The sequence below is a fragment of the Nyctereutes procyonoides genome, unplaced genomic scaffold (assembly GCF_905146905.1).
Source record: "Nyctereutes procyonoides isolate TBG_1078 unplaced genomic scaffold, NYPRO_anot_genome, whole genome shotgun sequence".
In the NCBI taxonomy this organism is placed as follows: Eukaryota; Metazoa; Chordata; class Mammalia; order Carnivora; family Canidae; genus Nyctereutes; species Nyctereutes procyonoides.
The window spans coordinates 43,804,492-43,829,089 of record NW_026575024.1 but is presented as its reverse complement, the minus strand read 5'-3'; the positions used below and the strand labels follow the sequence as shown (position 1 = coordinate 43,829,089).

The 24,598-nt window shown below is 44.7% G+C and overlaps 1 protein-coding gene and 1 long non-coding RNA gene across 2 annotated transcripts in view; both read right to left on the bottom strand.

The window, feature by feature from the left end:
- Nucleotides 1-16,868, bottom strand: part of SLC24A3 (solute carrier family 24 member 3) — a 481,527-nt gene extending 464,659 nt beyond the window's left edge. The window contains exon 1 of the mRNA XM_055305422.1: nucleotides 16,369-16,868. Within this exon, the coding sequence (XP_055161397.1) occupies nucleotides 16,369-16,819 (451 nt within the window). The 5' untranslated portion in view covers nucleotides 16,820-16,868. The remainder of the gene's footprint in view (nucleotides 1-16,368) is intronic.
- Nucleotides 16,869-17,912: 1,044 nt separating this feature from the next.
- On the bottom strand, nucleotides 17,913-19,985 carry LOC129496788 (uncharacterized). The gene is made up of 3 exons (XR_008661844.1): nucleotides 19,931-19,985; nucleotides 19,018-19,157; nucleotides 17,913-18,514 (listed from the first exon to the last, which is right to left on the bottom strand). It is a non-coding gene; the product is annotated as an uncharacterized LOC129496788 (long non-coding RNA).
- Nucleotides 19,986-24,598: the final 4,613 nt, after the last annotated feature.

Here is a 24,598-nt window from a genome sequence, read left to right as displayed (position 1 = left end):
GGTATTTATGGAAGCCTGAGTGGCTTAGCGGTTGAGCGTCTGCCTTTGGTCCAGGGCTTGATCCTGGAGTCCTGGGATCAAGTCCTACATCAGGCTCCCTGCATGGAGCCTGCTTCTCTCTCTGCCTATGTCTCTGCCTCTCTCTCTTTGTCTCTCATGAATAAATAAATAAAATCTTTTAAAAAAAAGAAATTGGTATTTTAAAAATATACACACAAAAAGCACCCTGACAACTTGGAAATTAAAAATCACTCTCCTAAATAATTAATTGCAGAAAAAAATAAAACTATAATGACAAGACTATTTGAAAAGTACAATAATCACTACCTGACACTTTGAAACTCGTAAGGTGAGAGTCTAAAGCTGCCCTCAAAGGCAAATGCACCATTAGCAAGAAGGAATAAAAATATGTAAATAAAAGCACTTAATTCAAGATATTAGAAAACAAACTAATTAAGGAAGATTTTTAAAGAACTATTAAATCCATAATTGATTCAGAAAACACGGGGAAAGCAAAACTGTTAAAGATACACAAAATGGATCTTCCAAAAATAATAAAATAAGCCAAATACAGTCAGCTCTGATCAAGGAAAAAAGAAACACGCACATTAGTAATTAGAAAGTGTTACATAATCACAATTACAGAACAAGTTGAAATTTTAAAATGCAATGCATAACTTGGTTCATCTAAAAGATCTTAATGAAATGGACACTTCTGAGAAAACGTAGTAGCTCCATGGAAAAGTAGTGGTAGAAACTGAAAAGTTTCTCCAAATTAATTTTAAGAAGATTACTACAGGCCAAGTAAAAGCCAGGCAGTATTATATAAATGTTCTTTCAAATTTTAAAGTTACAAATAATCCCCATGCTTCATAAAATGTTTTGGAACATAGGAGACCTTGGAAATCATCGATGAGTTTTCTGAAGTTAGTGTATTGTTAATACCAAAACCTGGCAGAGAAGTTGTATGTCAATATCTGTCAAGAATATAACAGCAAAAATTCTGTAATGAGCATGAACAAATCAAATCCAATATCCTATTAAACGAAAAAATACCATGGCTATCTGGGGTTTACCACAGGAGCAGCTTCACATGGACATTTATGATATGTTATGCTAAACATTTCAATAAATGTTAATAAGACATTTGACCCCATACAACAACCATGACTGATAAAAAAAAAAAACCTTTCAGAAAATAATTAATTAAAGGAAACTTCCATAGCATAATGAAAAGCAACTAACATTACCAAGAACAACCAGTAAAAACTCCCCAATTATAACATCAATCTAAAAATTCCATCTGGGACCCCAGGTGGCTCAGTCTTTTAAGCAGCCAACTCTTGATTTCAGCTCAGATCATGATCTCAAGGTCATGGGATCAAGGCCCACATCAGGCTCCATACTGAGCATGTAGCCTGCTTAACATTCTCTCTCTCCATCTCCCTTTGCTCCTCGCCCCCCGACTTGTACATGTGCTCATGTTCTCTCTCTCTTCAAAAATTAATTAAAAATTAAAAAGTAAAAATCCCCTCCAAGTGCACCTGTATGGAAGTGTAGAATCACTAAATTATACACCTGAAACTAATATCACACTGCATATTAACTAAATTAAAATAAAAACTTGGGGCAACCCAGGTGGTTCAGTGGTTTGCCACCTGCCTTTGGCCCAGGGTGTGATCCTGGAGATCCAGGATCGAGTCCCACGTCGGGCTCCCTGCATGGAGCCTGCTTCTCCCTCTGCCTGTGCCTCTGTGTGTGTGTGTGTGTGTGTGTGTGTCTCATGAATAAATAAATAAAATCTTCTAAAAAAATAAAATAAAAACTTAACAGAAAAGAAAAAATAAACCCACTTTGTTGAGCACTTTTATCATAAAAAAAATTAAAAAGTAAAAATTCCAGGAATGCCTGGGTGTCTCAGTGGTTGAACATCTGCCTTAGGCTCAGGGCATGATCCTGGGGTCCTTGGATGGAGCCACGCATCAGGTTTTGGGTTCCCCACAGGGAGCCTGCTTCTCTCTCTGCCTGTGTCTCTGCCTCTCTCTGTTTGTCTCTAATGAATAAATAAACAAAAATCTTTATTTAAAAATGGAATATTACTCAGCCCTCAGAAAAGATGAATACCCACCATTTGCTTTGACATAGATGGAACGGATGGTATTATGCTGAGTGAAGTAAGTCAATTAGAGAAGGACAATCATCATATGGTTTCACTCATACACAGAATATAAGAAATAGTGAAAGGGATTATAAGGGAAAGGAGGGGAACAGAGTGGAAAAATTAGAGAGGGAGACAAACCATGAGAGACTCCTAACTGGGAAATAAACGAAGGGCTGCAGAAGGGGAGGTGGGGGGGGATGGGGTAGCTGTGTGATGGGCACTGAGGAAGGCACTTGATGGGAGGAGCACTGGGTGTTATACTCTATGTTGGCAAATTGATTTTAAATTAAAAAAATTAATTCATTAATTAAAAAAATAAAAAACAAAAATTCCATTTAATAGAATATTATTGGAAAATATAAGGTATTGGTTTGTATTACAAATTTGTGTTTATTATTACATAGTTTAAAACTTAAGAATAAAACATAAAGAACAGAATTAAGAATAAATCATAAAGAATAAATATTTTAAGAAAAGATATAAAGAATGAAACAACAGTCACAATAAATAATAATAGAATAGTTTTCACAAATAAACGTAAGAAAGAAATAGGGAAATAATTATGAACCCTGACAGATTTGTTTTATAGCCTTGATCAAATGAAGAAGCACACTAGGAATGAAAAGAATCAATGCTATAAAATGTCATTCCTCCACAAATTATTTATAGATTTGTCAAAACCCAGAGGCTTTTGAGCAAAATTCAACAGAGATTCTAAAGTTCACCTGGAAGGATAAACAAGTGATAACAGCAAATAATTTTTTTCCTAGAACAAGAGGAGAGGGGTTTTGCTCTATCAGATAATTAATATGTTAATGAACTACAACAATTAATTAATGAGAAAATAGAACAAAACAGACATCACAACAACTGCTTCTGACACATAAGAGAACAAGCATGGAATAAAGGTCAGACCACAAACGTGCGGGTAAAGGAAAGATTATTGAATAAACAATTTAACTGTTAAATCTGTTCATCTGTTCAAGTTAAATCTTCATCTTAACTCAGATAAGTTCCAAATGAAAGAAAGATGGGGTTTTTCCTATTAAATCATACAAATAGGAGGGAAAAGACATAAAGGATTATGTGGAATGAACACACATTTGAGATTCTGATTGTAAGAATAAAACAATGAAAAAGTACAAAAGAAAAGAGATATAGTTTTGACCAGATAAAAATGACAATTTTCAGTATGCCAAAAAAGGGGGCAAAACTTCATAGGGATAAAAGATGAATATATAGAATATATAAAGAGATTTGCAAATCACTAAGAAAAACAGTTATCCCACTAGAAAAAAATGGAGAACAGATGTAGTTTTTCTTACATGATATATAAATGGCCAAAAAGATTTTTTAAACATTCAGCTTTGCTAGCAAAGTAAAGCAATGAAATACTATCTCTTCCCAATCAAATTGAATTTAAAATATGTAAAATAATCATAATATTCAATTCTGTCAGAGAACACTGAATTGAACACTCTCAAAGCCTACTGTTGGAACTTCTAATTTGTTCAAATTCCTTGAAAATTACATGGCAGGATATTAGCCTTTACAATAGGCATGCACTTTGACACTGACATAGCACTTCTAGGAATCCAGCCTAAAGGAATTGTCATTGATTATCAAAGACTTCAGTACAAGAACATTCTCAAAGTGAAGACAGAAAATACCTAAATATCCCAAATGGAGACCTAAATACATAAATTATTGTATCACCGGAGAATACAATGTAATAGGACCATGGGTCTGGACTCAGACAGCCTGAATTCAAATACTATCTGGACACATAGAAACTTTAAGCAAGTTACTTACATTATTTGTCTTTGTTGGTAAAACGGAGATTATAATGGTACCTACTCCACTGGATATTGTGGAGATTCAAGGAGCCAATACAGATGAAAGCACTTAAATGGTGTCTCAAGCATGCAAAATGTTCAATAAATACAACTTGCTATAAATACTAAGAAAAATATTGTGATTTTTAGTATGATTATTATGCAGAGACTAAAAATTATTTTTGAAGTTTGATGCCATGAAGAAATATTTATTATAAGTTAAAAAGAAGAATCCACTAAATCTACACAATCTCTTCCAGGAAATGGAGAATAAGGGAATACTTCCTAATTCATTTCACAGGGCCAGCAAAACCAGACAAGGATAGTACAAGAAAAGAAAACTATGACCAATATCTCGGGTGGTCACAGATGTGAAAGTCCTCAACAAAATGTGACCAATTCAAATCCAGGAAAATAAAATAAAAAACACACCATGATCAAGTGGGGCTTCTCCAGGGTACACAGGCTGATTCTATATTTGAAAGTCAACCCATGTAATCCATCACATTAACTGTCTAAAGAAGAAAAATCATAGGATCATATCAATTGAGGTAGGAAAGGCACCTGACAAATTTCAATATCCATCTCAACAAACCATAAGCAGATGAGAACTTTTTCAACTATGAAAGTCCTACAGCAAACATCATACTTAATGATGAAGGACTGAAGGCTTTCCCCCTAAGATCAAGGACAAGGGAAGCACATCCACTCAAATTCAACACTGTACTGGAAGGTGAGAAAAAGAAATTTAAAAAAAACTGGATCTGAATGTTTACAGCAACTATATTCATAATTACCAAACTAAAAACAATCCAAATGTTCTTCAACAAGCAAATATATAAACAAGTTGTTGTACATCTTGTTTAATGGAATACTATTCAGCCATAAAGGGAATGAACTACCCACACATGGAACAATGTAGACAAATCTGAGGGGCATCCTGCCAAGTGAAAGAAACCAATCAAAAGATTCCTTCCTGGAGGATTCTATATGTATGACATCTCAAAAAGACAAAGCCATGTTGACAGAGAATGGATCTGGGGTTAGGGATGAGGAAGTGTATAATTACAAAGGGTTAGTTTGAGAATGTTTCTGGGGGGGTGGTGACATTTTTGTTCCACATCCTGACCTTCAATCAATTTTATTGTATATTAATTTTTTCTAGTTTCAAAAGCAGTATCCAAGACATTTTATATAGGAGTCTATCAACTTTTGCAATGTATATGGGAGGAAGTATACCACAATGTTGGAAAATACCGCAATTGACCTGTTCTCATATCCAGATTTATTGAAGTAGGTACCATGAGTTTTCTTTCTGCATTGACCCCAACAAACACTTGCAATTTCAAATGACCACACTGAAATCCCACTAAGAAGGTGATGATCATTGGATTTTCAAAACCTAAGGTGTTAAGGTCCTAGGAAGCTTTGCTTTGTTTGGAAATGGTGTTCAGATCACAGACTAAAATTGCAACACTAGGTATGAAAAATGTTGAAATCTTGTCAATTCAAAGCTCCCAACAAGAAAAATTCATGGGCATTCATCTTTGAAATGACCAATCATTCTCAAGGTTGTAGGAGGTGACTACCCAGATGGAAGGTAAACCAACGATGTTCATTTTCTCTTCTAGCAAGCTACAAGTGTCCTAAGAGCCAGTATTTTCTGAAAAAAAAAAAAAAACAAATCTTTTGTTAAAAGAAGTAGCTCCCCCTGAAATTCCCTAATTTTCCCCCTTTTAGTGACTACATTGCATGCCAGATAATTCCCAGCAAGATTCCAACACTTGAGAAATATTTCAGAATTTGAAATAATTCCACTGAGTCCATCTGCATTAAATATATTTTTAACCTCAGTTTTCTGGGGGGGGGGTTGTTAAGTACTTACTAAGCAAAGAGTCAGAAAACCGGGGTCCTGGCCCTGACTGTGATTCTCTTTCACATCAGGTTCCTCAAACATAAAGTCAGATGTTAAGAGACCACGGTCCCCAAGATCTCCATCTCTGATACTTTAGGGGACACATAACAGTGAAACAGTATTTCAGAAAGCTTGGCTAACCCGCCTGAATGAACAAGCGTCTTGGATAAACTTTGCACGGACTGCTCATTCAGAAATGCTGTGCAAATGACAGACAACATTATCCACCAGAGAAATGGGTCACCAGCCCTGAGCGGCCTTTATCTGGCACTTAGCACACACTGCCATCCCTGGAAGAAAAGAATGCAACAACTGAGCAAGATCTCTACTCCCCAATCTCATGAATGTCCACTGACCTCACACTCCTCTCCCTACCCCCCAACTTACAAGCAGCCTTTGGTGTAGAGCAACATGACTGGTAGTGAAATTGCCTTTAATTCAAGAAGTTATAATCTTTTAACTTTACTTTTGGAGTAGGTGACAGGAGTTACTTAGACTCTTCCTTCCACATAAAAAGGTACACAGTCTGTGTGGTTATGAAAAGGGCGATGCAAGTTACCCTCAGGATGATGGATCTGTGCAATATTCTGATTGTGGTGGTTATGGCAACCAACACCGGTGATAAAGCTGTATAGAGCCCATACACACACACAGGTACACACATACTACACACAGGCATATACACTTGTATACACATAAACACATACCACACACGCTGTATACATACACAATGCACACACGTACTGCACACATATATACATACATAAGTACAAATAAAACTTGAAAATCTGAATACGGTTAGTAGCTTGCATCAATGGCACTATTCTGGTTATGATATTATAATAGAGTTTTGCAGAATGTTACCACTGAAGAAAACTAGGGAAAATGTACGAGGGGTCTCTGCATTATTTCTTACAACTGCCATGTGAATCTACAGCTATCTCCATAAAAATTTCAGTTAAAATTAAGAAGATGAAAACTATGCCTTCCCCCTACCCCTGAGGATAAGCCCTCCCAGGAGGCAACAACTTTTATCAGTTTTGAGTGTACAGGAGTTTAGAGAAAGGAAGAAGGCAGGAAGGGAGGGGAGGAGGGCAGGAGGAAGGGAGCCTGAAATAACTCAGGATGGTCCTGCAATGCATCAAAATAAATTGTTCGGCTCTGTCATACTCATAACCACCCTTGAGACAACTCATTGAGCCTTGGAAAATGTTTCCACTGAACAACACCCCTTAAAACCCTGCTTCCTCTCCCACTGGATTCCCACTGGATTTCCCTCCAGACACAGGGTGACCCATCTCCTGTCTGAGAAATCTGACCACTCAATGATAAAGATCCAGAACTTAGAGACATGGGAGCACTACCCAGTGACATGGCACAGCCAGATCACCTTACAGAGAAACAGTCAACAGATCCTTCTCCTTCCACAGTTTCCAAGCATCATGTCAATGGCTTCACATAAATACGAGCAGACACTAAGAATTACTTGACTTTCATAGAAAGCACATAACATGGAAAATGAAACAAATAGACAACAGCAACTTGGAGAAACCAAGTCAGGATATAAGCAATGATACTGTATTGATGAAGCAGAACAGGTTGCTACTAAAAATATCTTTCACAGGGATTAAAAAAAAAGAGCCCTTAGAAACTAAAAACATGATGGAAGAGGGGGGTGGTGGGGGTGAATGGGTGACGGGCACTGAGGGGGGCACTTAACGGGATGAGCACTGGGTGTTATTCTGTATGTTGGCAAATTGAACACCAATAAAAAATAAATTTATTATAAAAAATAAAATAAAATAGGAAATCCTTTTAAAAATCATCATAATAGGACCAGATATTGTAAAAAAAAAAAAAGGCAGGTATGTTGGAAAATAAAATATTTTAAAATGAAGTATAAAAAAATAAAATTAAAAAAAAATAAAAACATGATGGAAGAAATTAAAAGCTCAGTAGAATTAAAAGATGTGGTTAGCCAACCTATGGGAATTAGAGTAAGAGGATGAGAAAAATAACAGGAGAGAAGAGATAAGAAAATCAGAAGCTCAATCTCAGGAGTAAAACACCCAAATACAGACAATTCAGAGAGAAGAGTTTAGGATGGAGAGTTTAGGATCTCCAGATCCAAAGGACATTAGCATTCAGATTAAAAGGACCAGGTCAGTGCCCAGGAAAATGCGTGAAAACAGAACCACACCACTGAATTAACTGTGATACACCTGAACATTAGGAGAGGGGCAAAAAGCATACATGCTTTTCTTTTTTGGGGGGGGGGGCGGTTCATAAAAAAGAATTAAAAGTGGAATAGCATCAGACTTCTCAGGGACAAGTTATAAGAGTTATAAGACAATGCCTTCCAGTTATAAAAGCAATGCTTTCAAAACTGTGTGGAAATTGTGTTCCAATCTGAATTCCTGATCCACTCCCACCTTCAAAATGTGGGGCCAGTGTTTACGTATTTTCAAATTTACAATGTCTCAAACCTTTGTATTGTAATTTCCACACCCCCCGTCTTAGAAGGCACCTGGAGTGTGTGATCCCCAGAAACATACGACAAATGAAGGGATAAGCCAAGAAAGACAGGAAACTTACATGGGATACTATCAATATAGGGGGAACTGGGGGAAAAAACCCACAGGCAGGAAGAAGTTGAAGGGAGATCACACAATGACAGCTGGGCAGCAGATTTAACAAGCAACCTGTCCAGACTTGAACAAGCCGGAAGAATCCAAGAAAGATTTCTTTAAAAAGAGACCTGGACAGACTCTCCAATGGCAGTGTACATAGGCAGAGAAAATGAAGACAACAGAGGAAAGTTTGGGCTTAAATTAGTGGTGAAGGCTTAAAAAACAAAGCAGACAAATACTCATTCATGCTTAGGACAGAAAAATTAAGCCCAGTGGACTTCACAGCTCAGCTATGATGTGGCCGTGATAAGGTAAATGCTGACCACTGATCTAACCCAGGGCACCCAGTCTACACACTGGAACCGTGTGCCTCACTTGTAAAGAATCCCAATGCCCATGCTACACCCTGAAGCATTAAGTCAGAATCTTCGGGGCAGGACCCAGACCTAAGTTGAGTTTAAAGTTCCCCAGTATTTACAATGTGCAGAGAAGATTGAGACCCACGGAGCTACGCAAAAAGACAATTTTCACCTTCATGCATACTATTCTCTGGTCTTTGTAGCAACTGCTTTGAACCTTGACCTTTAATGATCAGCTATACTCCACCTAGATGTCCTACCAGTAATCAAAATCAAAACATCCAAAAGTGATTATCTCGTGTTCCTCAAAAATGGTGCCATTGACTTCTTGATGTCAACCTGTGGCACCCCCTTTCTCCTGGTGGCCCATCTTCCCCACCCTCTTTGTTCTTACATCAAAGTCCTCCTCAAGAAACCTGCTTGTTACTTCCTATCCTGCAATAGGTTCTGAGTCCATGGTATGTCACTCAGGCGAAAATGATGTTTGCTGTGGTCAGACAATGTGGAAGCACAGAGGGAAACGTGAAGAGAGAAATGAGTCAGGTTGCAAATGTGAAATTTCACCAACTAGGTCACAAATGAGCAGACATTAATTATTCTCACTCTGGTAGAAATAAAGTGTGATTGACAAGCAAGGAATAATGGCTAGATTTCATATTCAAATAAGCAATTTGCAATGGTAAAAACGCCTCCAGATCAAAGGCCTTTTCCCCTGCTTGCTGGAACTCCCACCTAATGTCTTTAGTCTAGATCATGACCAACATGCTCCACAGTCATGGATGAGTCTGGGAAAGTCGAGTATCTATCCAAGGCTCCAAAGTCTATGCACTGCCTTTCTAATCCCAACATTCCCCTTTCTATACATCTCGTTAAAAATTAGCCAAGGCTTCATTTGGGGTCTGTCCCTAAAGGTCCTCACCCTGCAATTCCCCATGATGTTTATATAACCAATTTATGTTTTCGCCTGCAGTAAATGAAAGAAGCCACCTCTCCTGCGCCTTTGCCAACACTGGACATTATCATACATCTTCATTTTTGCCAATCTGATGTTAAAAATGGTATTTCATCATTTTTAAAATTAAATTTCCCTGAGGGGTGCCTGCATGGCTCAGCTGATTAAGTGTCCAACTCTTGACTTTGGCTCAGATCATGATCTCATGGTCATGAGATCCAACCCCACGTGAGGCTCCACACTTGGCAGGGAGTCTGCTTGAAGATTCTCTCCCTCAGCACCCCCCCAAATAAATAAATCTTTAAAATTAGATTACTCTTATTACTGTTAAGACTAAGGATTTTTTCTACTTATCATTTGCAATTGCTTTGTGAACTGCCTGCTCATATCTTTTGCCCATTTTTTATAATTTTGTTTTGTCCCCCATTCATTAGCAACCTAATTCCTTTTATTTTCCAAGTTCCAGTTTCTCCTTACCAGCAACGCCTCCTCTGTATTTCTCATTTCTCCCATAATTCTTGAAAATCAGTTGTTCAATACCTCTCTTCCCACTAAAGTGTAAACTACCACAAGAACAATATTCTGCTCAGATACCACTATTACCCCAATAACTCAGAAAAAGCTTGCCACATGTGTACTCAGTGAATTAATGGAGGCCCTTGGGTCTTATACCAATAGGGTCCAGGCAGGAATTCATTCTAGAGATGCCACTGAAGAGTTTCTTAAAGGACTACTTACAAAGGTGGGGGTAGGGGTGGGAAAACCAACAAGGGAGGATGAAGCCCCCAGGACTCCCAACAATGAAGAGCATCACTGCCCCCAGGGATGAGGACGAGGACAGGACAAGTGCACCTTGCAGGAGAGAGTCCAAGAGATGCCATCCATGTCTAAGAACTTATGACTCTATAATTATAGCTGGCTGGATAGTGCCACCACCAACCACTTCATTCAGAGAAAACCTTCTTCCACTGGACCCTTAATACATCAAATTCTCAAATCCTACAGAAGAATACCATGCTTCAAACCATTGCAAAGATAAACAGAGGTCAATACCAAACAAGCTCTGAAGGCAGAAAGTGAAGGCAGGGAAAGAGCAGAAAAACCTGCATTACCTTCCTAGTGGGATCACTCGTTTGCCATGTGACTTCAAGGATGCCTTCTGAACTTTCTGTACCTCAGTCTTCCCAATACAAGAGTCTGTGTACTATTACTCCCCCAGAAAACTTGTATCACTCAAGGAAAAGTGAGAGTTGCCAAACAAGAGTTCCTTGTATCCTCAAGGAAAAAGAGAGTTGCCAAAATCCTGTCCTATCAGTCAACTTCCACCAAGCCTTGGAATTCTCAGCAAATGGCTGGTTTTGCAATTCTTTTGGCTTTGCCAACCCTCTGGGGTATAAGAAAGGAAAGAAAGAAAGAAAGAAAGAAAGAAAGAAAGAAAGAAAGAAAGAAAGAAAGAAAGAAAGAAGAAATCTTCCCACAAGGATTCAAGGCCTGCAAGTACAGGAAATCTTTGAGAAAAATCTGGGTTGATGAGCAGCTAAGAAAAGCCAGGAGAGACACATCTATATATGCTTAGGCAGAAAATAGAAAAGGTTGAAAAGCAATGTGTTTCTAAAATACTGCTTCTATGAAAGCAACCTTCTGTTACTCCTTTACTCTCCCCAGAAGACTGAAAAAGGCAGCGTGATTCCCATTTTCTATTCATGTCCTCCTAAGCTGAGGCTAGGGAAGGCAGTGGCATACAGCTCAGATACAAGTGGGCTTGCATTCAAATCCCACCACTTAAGTAGGTGACACTAGGCAAAGCACTCAACCTATAGCTCCATGGTAGCCCTATGAAAAATGGGTAACAATATTGAATTTGATGGATGGGGAGAAGAATTATAAATCATGAAATTAAAATGTATGCCAGTGACTGAGCTGACACATGGTAGCTAGTTTTTACCATGGGTACTGTAGCTCAGAAATCAAAACAGCTTCTCTACCTAACAAGTGTCTTTTGAGCATCTATTCTGGACAGGTGACACAGATGACAAAGGTGAGCAAAGATCAAAGGGTCCCTAACCTTCTGGAGCTTAGCATCTGGTGAACAGGACAGGTTACTCAAACCACAGCCAAATAAATACGTAATAACCAACTGTGATAAATGCTATGAAGGGAAAATTGTGGGTGTTCAGAGAGCCAAACAGGGGACCAAAACAGGTCAGGAAGATCTTGGACCTGTCCGTGAAGGATGAACTAGCTGTGATGATGACCGTGGAACCAGCAGGTGTGGCAGGCCTGGGGCCAGATGAAATATCACCCCTTTGAGGAGCAGAAGGCCCAGGGAGTGAAGCATGGAAGGGAGGATGGAGAGGGAAGATAAAGCTGGAGAATCCAGCGAGGCATCTCTGTAACCCACACAAGAGATTAAGAGGCCGTGACCTTTGTTCTCTGAGGAAGGGGAAGCCACAAAGCTAAAGACGGCCTCTCAGATCTGCAACTGTAACTGAAATTTGCAGTTCCCACATGCACGCAGCCCTCTTTCCAAATACCACCTGATTTCAGATGCACTGCAATGTTATCATGATTGGAAGGTATTTCAAATATGTGTGTATTATTCACAGTTTACCACCTTGGGAAATGTCTCTGATCTCTAAGTTATTATTCCTTGGACCCCTGGCTTTCCAAAGACGGCCACAACACGTATACCCATCTTAAACATCAACACACATGCCCACATGCTCTCTTCACAGCATACTCAGATGCTCCTCCACTGAGTAAGTAGTGGCATCTATGCTCTCCCGCCCCAAGCTCTTTGACTTTGGGTTGACATCTGCCACTGCCTTGGCGGAAAGAAAACAGTGGAAGTGAGACCATGTGACTTCTGGGGCTAAGACAGGAAAATGCGGTGTACTTCCACTTCATCATCTTGGAACCCAGCTGCTGTGCTCGAGGAAGTTCAAACTAAGGCACACAGAGCCATATGGAGAGGCCACACATAAGTGTTCTGGTTGACAGCCCAGCTAAGGGTCTAGTCAACAGCTGGCATCAACCTCAGATATGGGAGCAATGTTGCCTGCAGATGACTGTAGACCCAGCTGTCAAGTCACCCAGCCTTTCACTCTTTCCAGCTGAGGCCCCAGATATGGAGCAGAGACAAGCCATCCCTACTGTAGCCTGTCCAAATATTCCTGACCCAAAGTATCCATGAGAAAAAGAAAGAAAGAAAGAAAGAAAGAAAGAAAGAAAGAAAGAAAGAAAGAAAGAAAGAAAGAAAAAAAAAGAAACGTAGTTTTATACCACTACATTTGGGTGGAATGATTTCTTATTAGTAATAGTAACTGGGCCAGAGTATATATATAAACTTCTTTAAGCTATATGTATTACATATTTTCCCCCTTACTCATTATTCACCTACCTAGGAACTTCCTAGAGAAGATGTCTATAATCACTCCCAAGTTAGAATCTCTGGGCTTGATTCACATGACTTTTGGAATAAAAAGAGGACCAGGTTCCTTACTTCAAAGAAAAACACTTTTGAACCACTCGAAACATACAAAAGCAATCCATTCTGGCTGCAAAAACAAGAAAAAAAGAAAACCCTCATTAGCAAATCTGATGCCTTATTTCAATTGACTCTGAAAACAAATCAAAAATGAGATTTTTATCAGCAACAACTAACTAGAGCATCTAGGACTCTTGCTTTCCTTACCGCTGAAGGCTTGAGCCTTCACACAGTAAATAAAGCCATGCGCATAAAGTGTACTTACTTTAGCACAGCGCGTGGCACTTAAAGGTCCACCAAGTTCCAGTTATTATTATTGCTTTTGTTACCGTGAGAGTTAACCCTTGTCTTGACTCCAGCACTAACCTTCCCTTTAATAATGCTGGTGACCCATTTCAGCAGAAAGGAATCTATACTGGAGTTTGATCAGATGTGAAGAAAGGGAGCTCATATTCCATATGATCGGAAATGTTATACAACACCATGTAACCCAACTGCCACACCACACTCTATTTTGGTTTGGTCAAAGAACTGTCCTCTTTATAAAAAGGAGGAGGAGAAAGAAAAGAAAGAGAAAGAAAGAAAGAGAGAGAGAAAGAAAGATAGATCAATTATGTGCTAGAAAACAGGCTTCTGAGAAGTTACATTTAATCACTGCATGGATTTCAAGGTGAATAAATAAAAATATCTCCTTTGATCATTAGGAAGGTACCCCCCCAAGTGGTTATATAAACATTACAGAGCTGCAGGCAGATGGTGGCATGAATAACAGGGAACAAGGGTGGGATCAAAGAGCCAGGCCACCTCTACTCTTCAACTGCTGTGTGACCTTAAGCAGATCACTCAGCCTCTCCCAGACAGAGTGTCTTTAAAACAAGGCTAAATTCTAAACTTTTTATCCCTACTGAAAAGGACCCTTATGTAGAAGAGCACCCAGGTAAAAGTCACTATTCAGATGCTTAAGTATGCTGAATGACAACCCCCCAAGCTAACCGATCACTTGCAGATTTCACACACGCTAATTTCTATCTTAAAATTAGCTCAAAAAACCTGGGCCTTGCTGAGAATTGGCTAGGTATATCACACGTAATGAAATCATGAGTATCTACTTGAAGAAAAGGTGACTGGAGACAGAATTACAACTGGAATGGCTGGATGGCATCCCCTCTTCCCACTGCTGGCTTTTCACTGTTCCCCTCCAGTTGCTGGGGTGGGGGAGAATCTTCTGAAGCCCTACATTTATGGGAGGGGAGAGAGGGGCAGAAAGAATATGGGAGAAGAGAGATCAAGGGAAGGGACCAGGGAAAGAGCTGGAACTGCGTTGGTGGCACCTGTTTGGGAAACCATTTCAAAATGACATTTGAGTCACCAGGTTCCAAGTTTGCAGAGTTCTGCCCCCCCACACACACACACTTCCCCTGAACATCCCGGCTTTCCCAGGGCCCAGGCACTCCCCTGCCAAGGATGGACTTAACTATATCTCCATCCAGAAAAATGTCTTTTATACCCCAACAGCGGTAGGAACTCTGAGATTCACAGAGCCCTGGCACGCAGGAAAAATGGCTGGCATGTAATTGACTTGGCATGGTCCTTTCCAAAGGTGGTATCAAGTACAGACTGGCTTTTGCACTTGTAAAAATCAAGATTAAAAGGGGGTTAAATAAAGCCCTCCTCGTGAGAATCAGTCAGTAGTTGCTTTTGGCAGGTCTGGCACTGCCCTCTGAGAGAGGTCCAGCTTCCCTCCCTAGCACAGCCCACTTCCTGATGTCACTCCCCATCACCATACCAGCTGGGGTTCAAGAGAAAGGGAGAGAGCTGTGGAGTCCCGACGGCTCCCCGGAAGACCCGGGCAGACTCTCTCATATTACCATATATGAGGAAGGCTGTCAAGAGGTCTGTTAAGACCTGAACCAAGACCGACCATCTGTTTTCCCCATGAAGCCTGAGACCAGCCAAATTTGGGGGAGATCCCTTTTGCAACGGATGCCACCCCCTTACTGTCACTATCAAAATGCTCTTATTCTGCACTTCATAACGCCTGGTAGCAGAGCTGCATCGATCTTAACACCAAGGCACGTTATTTGTAACGGCTTTTTCTCACAACCATTTTTATGGCTGTTTTCCCACGAACCATGCCACTTGAACGGCTGGGATATAAAACCGTTTTTACAACAGTTGTTCTTCCAAGTCTTCCCCTCTGTTATTTAGACAGCTGCCCCCCAAAATCCAAACTGTTTTCAGTGGACAAGTGTTCTGAGCACATTTCTCCACAAGGTCTATTTTGGCTCAAGAAAAGCCAAGGACAAAGATAAGACAAAAGTTGTGGGTAAAGGGCAGACCCACTGCGGGGGTGGGGTGGGGGTGGGGGTGGGGGGGTGGAATCTAAAAGATCTCTTCCAGAAATGCAAGTGCACAAAAGGAATCAGTCTTCCCAGTGAGTGGCCAGCGAAAGCCAACAAGCACATTCCTAAACCCTAGCCAGGTGGCGGACACTTTTTTCCTACCCACCCGAAGTTCCGGGCACCTGTTCTGGAAAAGCGAGTATGGAGCTCTCTATCTGGTCCATACCGCCTGTTCCATTCGGGGCACACTGCAGAACAGCGTGCGCACCAGTCAACCAGTCCCCTCCGGGCCCTCAACAAGCCAAAGGTGTACAGGTGTTTGGTGACCTGCACAGGTGCTGAATCTTACCAGGGCAACTTTATTGCTGGCCTTGGCGGACCTCTTTAGGGTAAGAGTCCCCTGCGCCTCTACCCCGCGGGCCGGTGGGTCGCAAGGCTAGAGCCAAGAGGCGCAGGTAAGGGTTCCCCGGGCCAGCCGGGCGGCCCCGCGTGCCGGCCGCGTCTCCGCCCCGCGGTCCTCGCCTCTGCGCCCCCCCCCCCACTCCGCGCCCCTCCGCAGGACAGCGCGGAGCCGTGGTGCCCGGCGCCCCCCCCCCCACCCAGGCGCCAGCCTGCTCGCCCCGCGCGGCCGGGAGCCCCGAGCCGCCGGAGCCGCAGCGCCCACTCGGGGCGAGCCCGGGCACCCACCGTTGTGCTCCTGCATGCTCGACAGCGACCAGAGCAGCAGCGCCACCAAGGCCAGGAAGCAGAGCTGGCTCAGCAGAAGGTCCCTCCGGCGGCCCCGGCGACGCTCGCGGTCCTCGTCGTCGGGCGCCGGCATCCTCGGGCGGCAGGGCAGCGGCGGCGGCGGGGGCCCCGGCGGGCGGCGGCCGCTCCTGTCGCGGGCGGCCGCGGCGGGGACGGCGGCAGGAGGCAGCCCCGCGCGCTGCAGCCGCGCGCCCTCGCTGCGCTCCCGCTCGGCCGCCGCCGCCGCCGCCGCCGCCGCCGCCGCCTCTCCCTCCCCGCGGCCGGGCTCGTCGTCTTCGTCCTCGTCGTCGCTGTCGCTCAGTCCCTCCTCGCCCTCCTCCTCCTCCTGCTCGCCGCTGGCCCGCGCCGCCGCCTCCCGGCGCTCGGGGTCCCTGTCCTCCTCGCGCGCCATGGCTCCCACGCTCGGCGTCCGCGCTCGGCCTCGGCCTCGGCCTCGGGCGGCGGCGCGGCGGGGGCGGCGGGGGCGGCGGGGGCGGCCGGGAGGCGGGGGCGGCGGCGGCCGAGGAGGAGGAGCGGGAAGCACCGGCGGGAGGAGGGCCCGCGGCTGGCCAACTCCGCCGGCGGGCGAGGCCACCCGGGCTGGCTCCGGCCTCCCCGGCTGCGGGAGCGCGTCGCGGGGCCGCCCGCGCCCTCACTCCATGTCCGCGCGCGGGGGGCGGGGGCGGGGGCCGGGGCCGAGCCGGGCCGAGCGGGGCCGAGCGGGGCCGGAGCGCGCCGGGAGCCCGGGCGAGGCTGCAGCACGGCCGGCGCAGCTCCCGCAGCCTGCGGCGGCTCTCGGCGGCTCTCGGCGGCTCTCGGCGGCGCGGGAGCGGGAGCGGGAGCGGGAGCGGGAGCGGGAGCGGGAGCGGGCGCGGGCGCGGGCGCGGGCGGGGGCAGCGTGGCCGGCGCGGCGGAGATTGAGCTGCGGGCCGAGCCCCGTGCGCGATCCTCCCGCCGCGCGGTGCAGGGAGAGGGGGCGGCGTACAAGGCCCCCTCCGGGGGAGCACGCCGCCGAGAGGCGGGTCTCCGGGCCGGACGGATCGTCCGAAACTTCGGAGAAACCGAGGGTCTCTCCGGCCCCCTCCCCACCCTCTGCCCGGAGCCCAGGAGCCGCGAGTGCGCCCCGCTGCGCGCGCCCAGCCGGCGGCCGCGCCTCCTCCCGCGGGCCTCCTGGCTTTCCCTCCGCCCCCTTGTGGGGATCCCCTCGCGCCAGGCTCTGGACCTGGAACCGCACTCCCTGGAGGCTCTTGGCTCAGTGGGGGTGTTCTGGCTGGCCCGGCTCACCCGGCTCACACTTCACTCCCGGATCGCGCTGGACCCAATCCAGTGCTGTGGCTGAAGGAAGGAGCTGGGGGGGGGGGGGGCGGCGGTGCCGCCGCACTGTCCCTGAGTGAGGCGGCCTGAGGGTCGCCAACCCCAGGAGGAGGACGCTGGCTTTCGGAAGGGAGCATCAGCCTGCCTCTACCCCCTGAGGTCCCAGAACCTAGTTCCCCCGTTCCCCTGTCCCCAGTTCTGCTCCTGCCCTCGCCTACTTAAGGTGGTGACTGTCCTCGAGTCCGGCCCGGCCCCCAGCCATGCAGAAGGTGCTCGCTCACTTCCAGGGGACACCTAGTGGTCTCAGAACCCCCCGCCATCCCTCCTCGCGTTTCCAGGTGCCTCCCTGGGTCTGTGGGCGGGATGACTGATAAAGGGCCCTAAGGAGATGCTGAAAACAAAGGGCAGGGTCGGAAAAGGATCCCTCAGAGACCCGAGGTCTGCTGGATGACTGTCTCCACGGAATCCTATCCTGCGGGGAAACATAGCAGCAGACATCTAGACAGGTGGGCAGGAAGGAGGTTTCTCCACTCCTAGATCTGGGAGCACCCAGTGTCCAAGTGTGTCCCCACCTGTGGGTGATCTCCTAGCCCACAGCCTCTCAGATCACCCCAAACAGCAGTTGGGGACAGCAGGGTCACAGGAGAGGACAAAGCAAACCTTCAAAGGTGGTTTCCCTTTCCACGGAGGGACCATTTCACTCACGGAGACTGGAAGACTTTTGCTCCTTGGGCACGTCACGTCTTCACTCCTGTTCTCAGCTTGGCATCTTCCCAGACACACAGAGCCGTCCCTATAATGCCAGTTTGGTTGTCCTTTTGCTCTGGTTCCCAGGTACTGAGGAGGATTTACAACTATGGAAGTTCCTCCCGGCTGGAGTGTGGGGCGAGTCCTCCAGTGGTGTTACCTCCCTCAGACATTCAGAGACACAGACATGGAAAGTTAGGAGTGCAGAACATACTGACTTTCCTTCAGCCAACTGGAGAAGGTACTGAGTGTCAACAGGGAAGATAAAAGTGAAAGGGGGAAGGAACCCAGAACTAATTGAATTAGGGAACAACATGAGCTCAGGGGGAAATGGCCACAGGCACAAGAAATTGTGTAATTGGTGATGGGAGAGGTATCGAAGACGGAGCAAGGCAGGAGAAACCGGGAACGGGCTCTTCCCCAGAGATTCTCCCAGCACCTGCAGTGAGAGAAAGAAACAGGACAGGAGGGAGAGCCGGGGACAAAGAGACGACTCCCGGGGGCACACAGAAATGACTTTTCAGTTAACATGCACTGTGACAGGGGCACCTGGGTGGCTCAGTGACTGAGCATCTGCCTTCAGCTCAGGTCATGATCTCGGGGTCCAATGGAGTCGGAGTCTGCATCGGGCTCCCTGTAGGGAGCCTGCTTCTCCCTCTGCCTGTGTCTCTGCCTCTCTCTGTGTGTCCCTTATGAATGAATGAAATTAATTAATTAGTTAATAAAATCTTTTTAAAAATTCACTGTAACATTTCAGAGCAAAGAGGATATTGAGATAAAACAAAAAGGCCCCTGATTAGCCAGTCGCCACCTGGGGAGGAAAAACGGAGAGATCTCTTCCCCAGCCTGATAAGGCCTTCAGCAGGTGGGTTCCTTGCTGCACCCTACCAAGAAGGGATAGCTTCTCTGCAGGAAGGAGAGGGAAGGTTCCGTCTTGCGCCAGGGAAGCCCCTCTTCTCAACAGGCACACTTGGGGCGTGGGGAGAAAGCCAACTCCCAGGTCCTCTGTCAGCACCACCAGGGAAGGAAGGCAGACCCCAGGGGGCTCCTCTTCCCAGGAAAAACAGTTATTATTTTTGTCCTACCTGGTCTCTCCTAGTCTTCGGAACACACCCTCCCGCCCTATTGCTGTCTCATCTTGAAACTGAATTTTGCTCAAGGCAGGGAACTGAAACAACTAATGTGCTACTTATCTTTCACCATCAGGACCATCATCAATCCTGAGGTGGCTTTTGCCTTCTATTTCCTAATCTGTGTGTTTTTGATCTCACATTTTTGTGCAAGGAGCCGTAGGGAGAAAATTCCAGGCCCTGCTATATCATCAGTCTGAGGATTAGCTTACTTGGAAAGAGGGGCATCTGCCCAAGATGTGCTGGGGCCTTCATCCCTCCAGGAATGAGCCAGGGGCTTCCTCACCCTGGGCTATGTGTTGGGGGTCACCAGGCATACCCCCTGTTCTTACCTCCCGTCGACATTCCAGTTTCTGTTCTGTGCAGAGACTTTGGGCCTGATGTGGGGTCATAGAAGTGATTCATCTTTCTCCTAGCTCTGCCTTTATAACAAAGAATTAAAAGCCTCCTGTGACCACATGCACTGATGCTCAGCCTGGGAGAACTCTTACATCAGCCAGTGAGTGGGGCCTTATCTGTGCCCAGACAACCTTATCTGGGCCTCCCTGTGCTCTTTCCAGGTCTCCAGCCTCCCCCACCACCCCCGCCCACAGCACCCAGACCTGGCAGAGTAATCTCCACAACAAAACAAGGTTGTATCTCCATAACACCAAACAATGCCAGTTATGTCAGACAAACCACCTATTGAGAAGGAAGAGAAGAAATGAGAAAATCCAAGAAGAAAGCCACATGCAAGTGAGGTGCTCACCACGGCTACACCGTAACACAGGGAGACATGCCCCAAGCAAAGATGAAAGACCACTAGATGTTCACAGAAAAGCTTTTTACATCTATTTTACTTTTTTTTTCTTTTTTCTTTTTTTAGTAAGCTCTACACCCAGCGAGGGTCTTGAACTCACCACCCTGAGATCAAGAGTCACATGCCCTACCAACTGAGCCAGGCAGGTGCCCCTCACAGAAAACTTTTAAATACCGTAAGGCTAAATGTTGGCAGATGGGGAGAGAAACTCTCCTGTGCAATGCTTCTGGAACAGTCTTCAGGTATAATACCCCTTCCATGTGCCTAGAGACAACCACCCAGGCCTCCTGCCACTGCTTGACCATGGCAAACTACAGCACTGAGCAAACTGACCCGCTGCTCTTCACCTGCAGACGTGTCACCCTGCACAATGCAGTCACCCAGATTTGGACAAAACCCCAACTTGCTCCTGGAAAGCCTGACTCTTGTTTCCCTCTCCATTTTTGTCAGCTGCCTTTCTTGAAAGCCAGGAAAACTGCTCCTTTAGACTCTCCCTGAACTGTCAGCGTTTTGAAGAACACAAAATAATCACCCCTGTAAGAGTGTGAATCCACACTCCACATCCTGAGGCATTTCAGAGCACCAAGTCTGCAAGGCAGGGCTCACATTATTTTAAGAGTTCAGTTTACAACCGGAATTAAAAGAAACAGCTTATTGTATGATGGTTTCCATTTTTTTTTTATTTTCCTTTTGCCCAACTGTCTGCATTTGTTTGTCAATTTTGACTTGCTACATGGATATGGCTATGGATTTTTTCCCCTTGTGGAAAAAAGTTTACATGTTCACAGCTGCCTATTATCCTTTTTTCTTAAGATTTGTTTATTTAGGGCAGCCCGGGTGGTTCAGCAGTTTAGCGCTGCCTTCAGCCCAGGGCGTGATCCTGGAGGCCTGGGATCAAGACCCACGTCAGGCTCCCTGCATGGAGCCTGCTTCTCCCTCTGCCTGTGTCTCTCTGCCTTTCTCTGTGTGTGTGTCTCTCATGAATAAATAAATAAAATCCTTTTTTTAAAAAAAGATTTGTTTATTTACTTGAGAGAGAGAGAGAGCACGTGCAAGTGGAAGGGGCAGAGGGAAACGGAGAGAGAATCTCAAGCTGAGCACAGAGCCTGACATGGGGCTCAACCTCATGATCCTGAGATCATGACCTGAGCTGAAACCAGGAGTCAGATGCTTAACCGACTGTGCCATCCATCCTTTTTTTTTAAGTAGGTAATATATGTATATATTATATATATATATATATACACACACACAGTAAAATACACTCAGCTTTAGCACTGAGTTCAATGATTGTACATATGTATGTACAGCCTACATGGGTTCCACATCACGACTTAGAACATTTCCTGACCACCCCACCCCCTGAAGTCTCCTTGCACCAATCCTCCAGCAGGCAATAACCCCTGAAAATAACCCCTCGCAGGTCATTGCTGCCTGTCCTTGAACTTCAGGTACATGGACGCTTGTCTCTATGGGATCCGTCCACACTGGTGTGTAGAGCTGTGATTTTTTTTTTCATGCTGAGTCGGTGTAGATTTTTTTTACCTGATGCTTCAGTTCCCTTCCAAGTTTAGTGTAAGCCAAGAATAACTAAACAACTGCCTCTGGATCAGAGACAAATGACCTCCCAGATTGGCTAGTTTTATAAGGAACTTCAGCTGAAATTGAAACAGTCACCGGCTGCTTCTCAAACCGGTTACACCACCCCAGGGTAACTGTAGGACAACAGGTCAACCAGCAAACTTCAGGGGCCAAGCTTTTAAAGACAAGCCTAGAAGAATCCCTCAGATGTGCATTAAAATTTGGATGCAACTTTTAATGGAAAAAGCACAACCCATTTCTCGTGCCTTCATTCAACCATCTGATTCTTCTGAGAGTAAAGTAGAATAGGTACCATCAAGAGAGATTCCCACCCAGTCTGTGGCAGAGCCATGGAGCTGCCTTTCAATCAAATGTCAGTGGACTTAAAAAGTACAAGAGAGCTTGTTAGAAATGTCAATTCTCAGTCCCATTCAAGGGAAATGGGATTCAGGAAGCCTGGAAATCTGTAGTATTCACAAGCTCTCAGGGGTTCTTCTGCGTTAAGGTTTGAGATCTGCTGTTCTAGACAGTACAGGTTGGCATGTATTTCTGGTGGACCCTGGAGGGTAAATCTGAAAGTGAAAAATATATTACCTCACCCCTTTTGTCAATATTTTTAATTGACTTGTTTTAGATATTTGGAAAAAACAAAGACAGGGTATACAAATATACCCTATAGCTATGGCTATATCTATCTTCTGTTTCACACAAGTGGTATCAAAACTGAAAGTGATTCCTATAAAAGAAAAACAATCCAGGGCTATAGACATAAGAGAGAGTTCCAAATTTTAAATCATTAGAGGACAAAAATTGAGTATTCACAATTTGAGCAATTTGCTAGTTCTATCAGAATCATTTAGAAACACAGGTGCCTAAGCGGCTCAGTCGGTTAAGTGGCTGACTCTTGATTTCAGCTCAGGTCATGATCTCAGTGTCATGAGATCAAGCCCCACACTGGGCTCCGCACTTGGCCCAGAGTCTGCTTGAGATTTTCTTTCCCTCTCCCTTTGCCCCTTCCCATGAGTGCACTCACTCTCAGAAAGAAGGAAAGAAAGAAAGAAAGAAAGAAAGAAAGAAAGAAAGAAAGAAAGAAAGAAATAGAATCATTCAGAAAAAAACCCCACATAAACCCCACTAGTTTTATTTTGTATTTTGTTGATATAAACTTGGGCACATAGGGGGCTTATTTTTGTTAACATATAAATACTAGGCTTAGCAGTCCCATATTTTTAATCAAGAAAATAGATCTACAAAAGGTTTTATCATTTTTACATTTCAAAACCTCATCCCCATAGATATGGTGTACATCTTAAGTAGCAAAAGCAAGCTGTATTATGTATTGTGTTTTGTCATTTTTATCAAGTTAAGTAAAACCATATGTGTCTCTGGATAGACAAATAGATGTCAAAATATATAGAGATACAAATATACATGGATATAAAATATATAGATCTCTCTATACTTATATAGAGAGATGCAAATGTATGAAATAGATAAACATAGATATACTTGTATTATATAAAAATTACTCTTCTATAATATGAAATATATCTATTTTTTAGATGGTTGACAATGGTTACTTCTGGAGGTGGGATTACATGATTTTGGGTGGGGATCAGTGAATAAAGAGGGACTTTCACTTTTTATATCATACCATTTTATGTTTTTGGAATTATTTTTCTGGCATCAGCATGTCCTATTCTTTTCTAATTTAAAAAAATAAGGAAAAATTAATCTGTGAGTTAAGACAGTTGACTTAAATTAGAGGAATTGACATGGTTTGACTTTGGGGTACCCAGCAGAAGGCTAGGTGGGGGGCTCCAGGCATTGCCCAGCATTTCCTGGCGGCCCTATGACCTGAGGCCTATATCTGAGCAGCCCAAGGATGGCAGAGGAGGGACAGCCCACCCAGGTGCTCGGCCTTAGCTGGCTGGGGTAGGAAGCTGGATTCGAGATTCTAACTTGGCCACAGTCCTAATAATGTGCAGGTGTTTCTTCCTTCTTCTCCCATGTCCTCGCTGATAACTAGAAAGATGCTGCCAACCCTTCCTCAGAAGGGTGTTGGCAGCAAGGGAGCCTTCTGAAAATCCAGAACAGCCCAAAGAAAGAAACGCCAAAGTCTGTCGCTCTTCACACTAGAGTAACCCTATGTTATCTGTAATGAGAGTAATCACAGCAACCCCCTCTTCCCCAACACCAGAAATCTAACTGTGGATCAGAGTCCACTTCAAGCCTAGCTCAACTGCCAAGTGTAACACCCTAAGAGCTGTAAACGCATGACCCATCTCCAAGCCCTTGTCACCAGAGAGACTCGAGGTCAGGCTCTAAGACAGTGGGCTGGGCCACGAGGTACAGCACTGAATCCATTTCCTCTTCTCATTTCATCCCCCAGGCTACCAGCCACCCCAAGGGCAGGGGACAGTCCGCAAGCCGACCTTGAAAAGCGGTGGCAGCACGCCCCCTGGTGGCAGTGGTAGACATTGGGGGGATTTCTGATCCCCTGAAAGAAGTGGTTCCTTCCCACCGGATCTGCCCTTGACTGGTTCAACTTAATCTCAAACTGAATCCAGTCTCCACCCTTCCTGTTCAGGCAACATCTGACTTTGAAGTGACTGCTGAG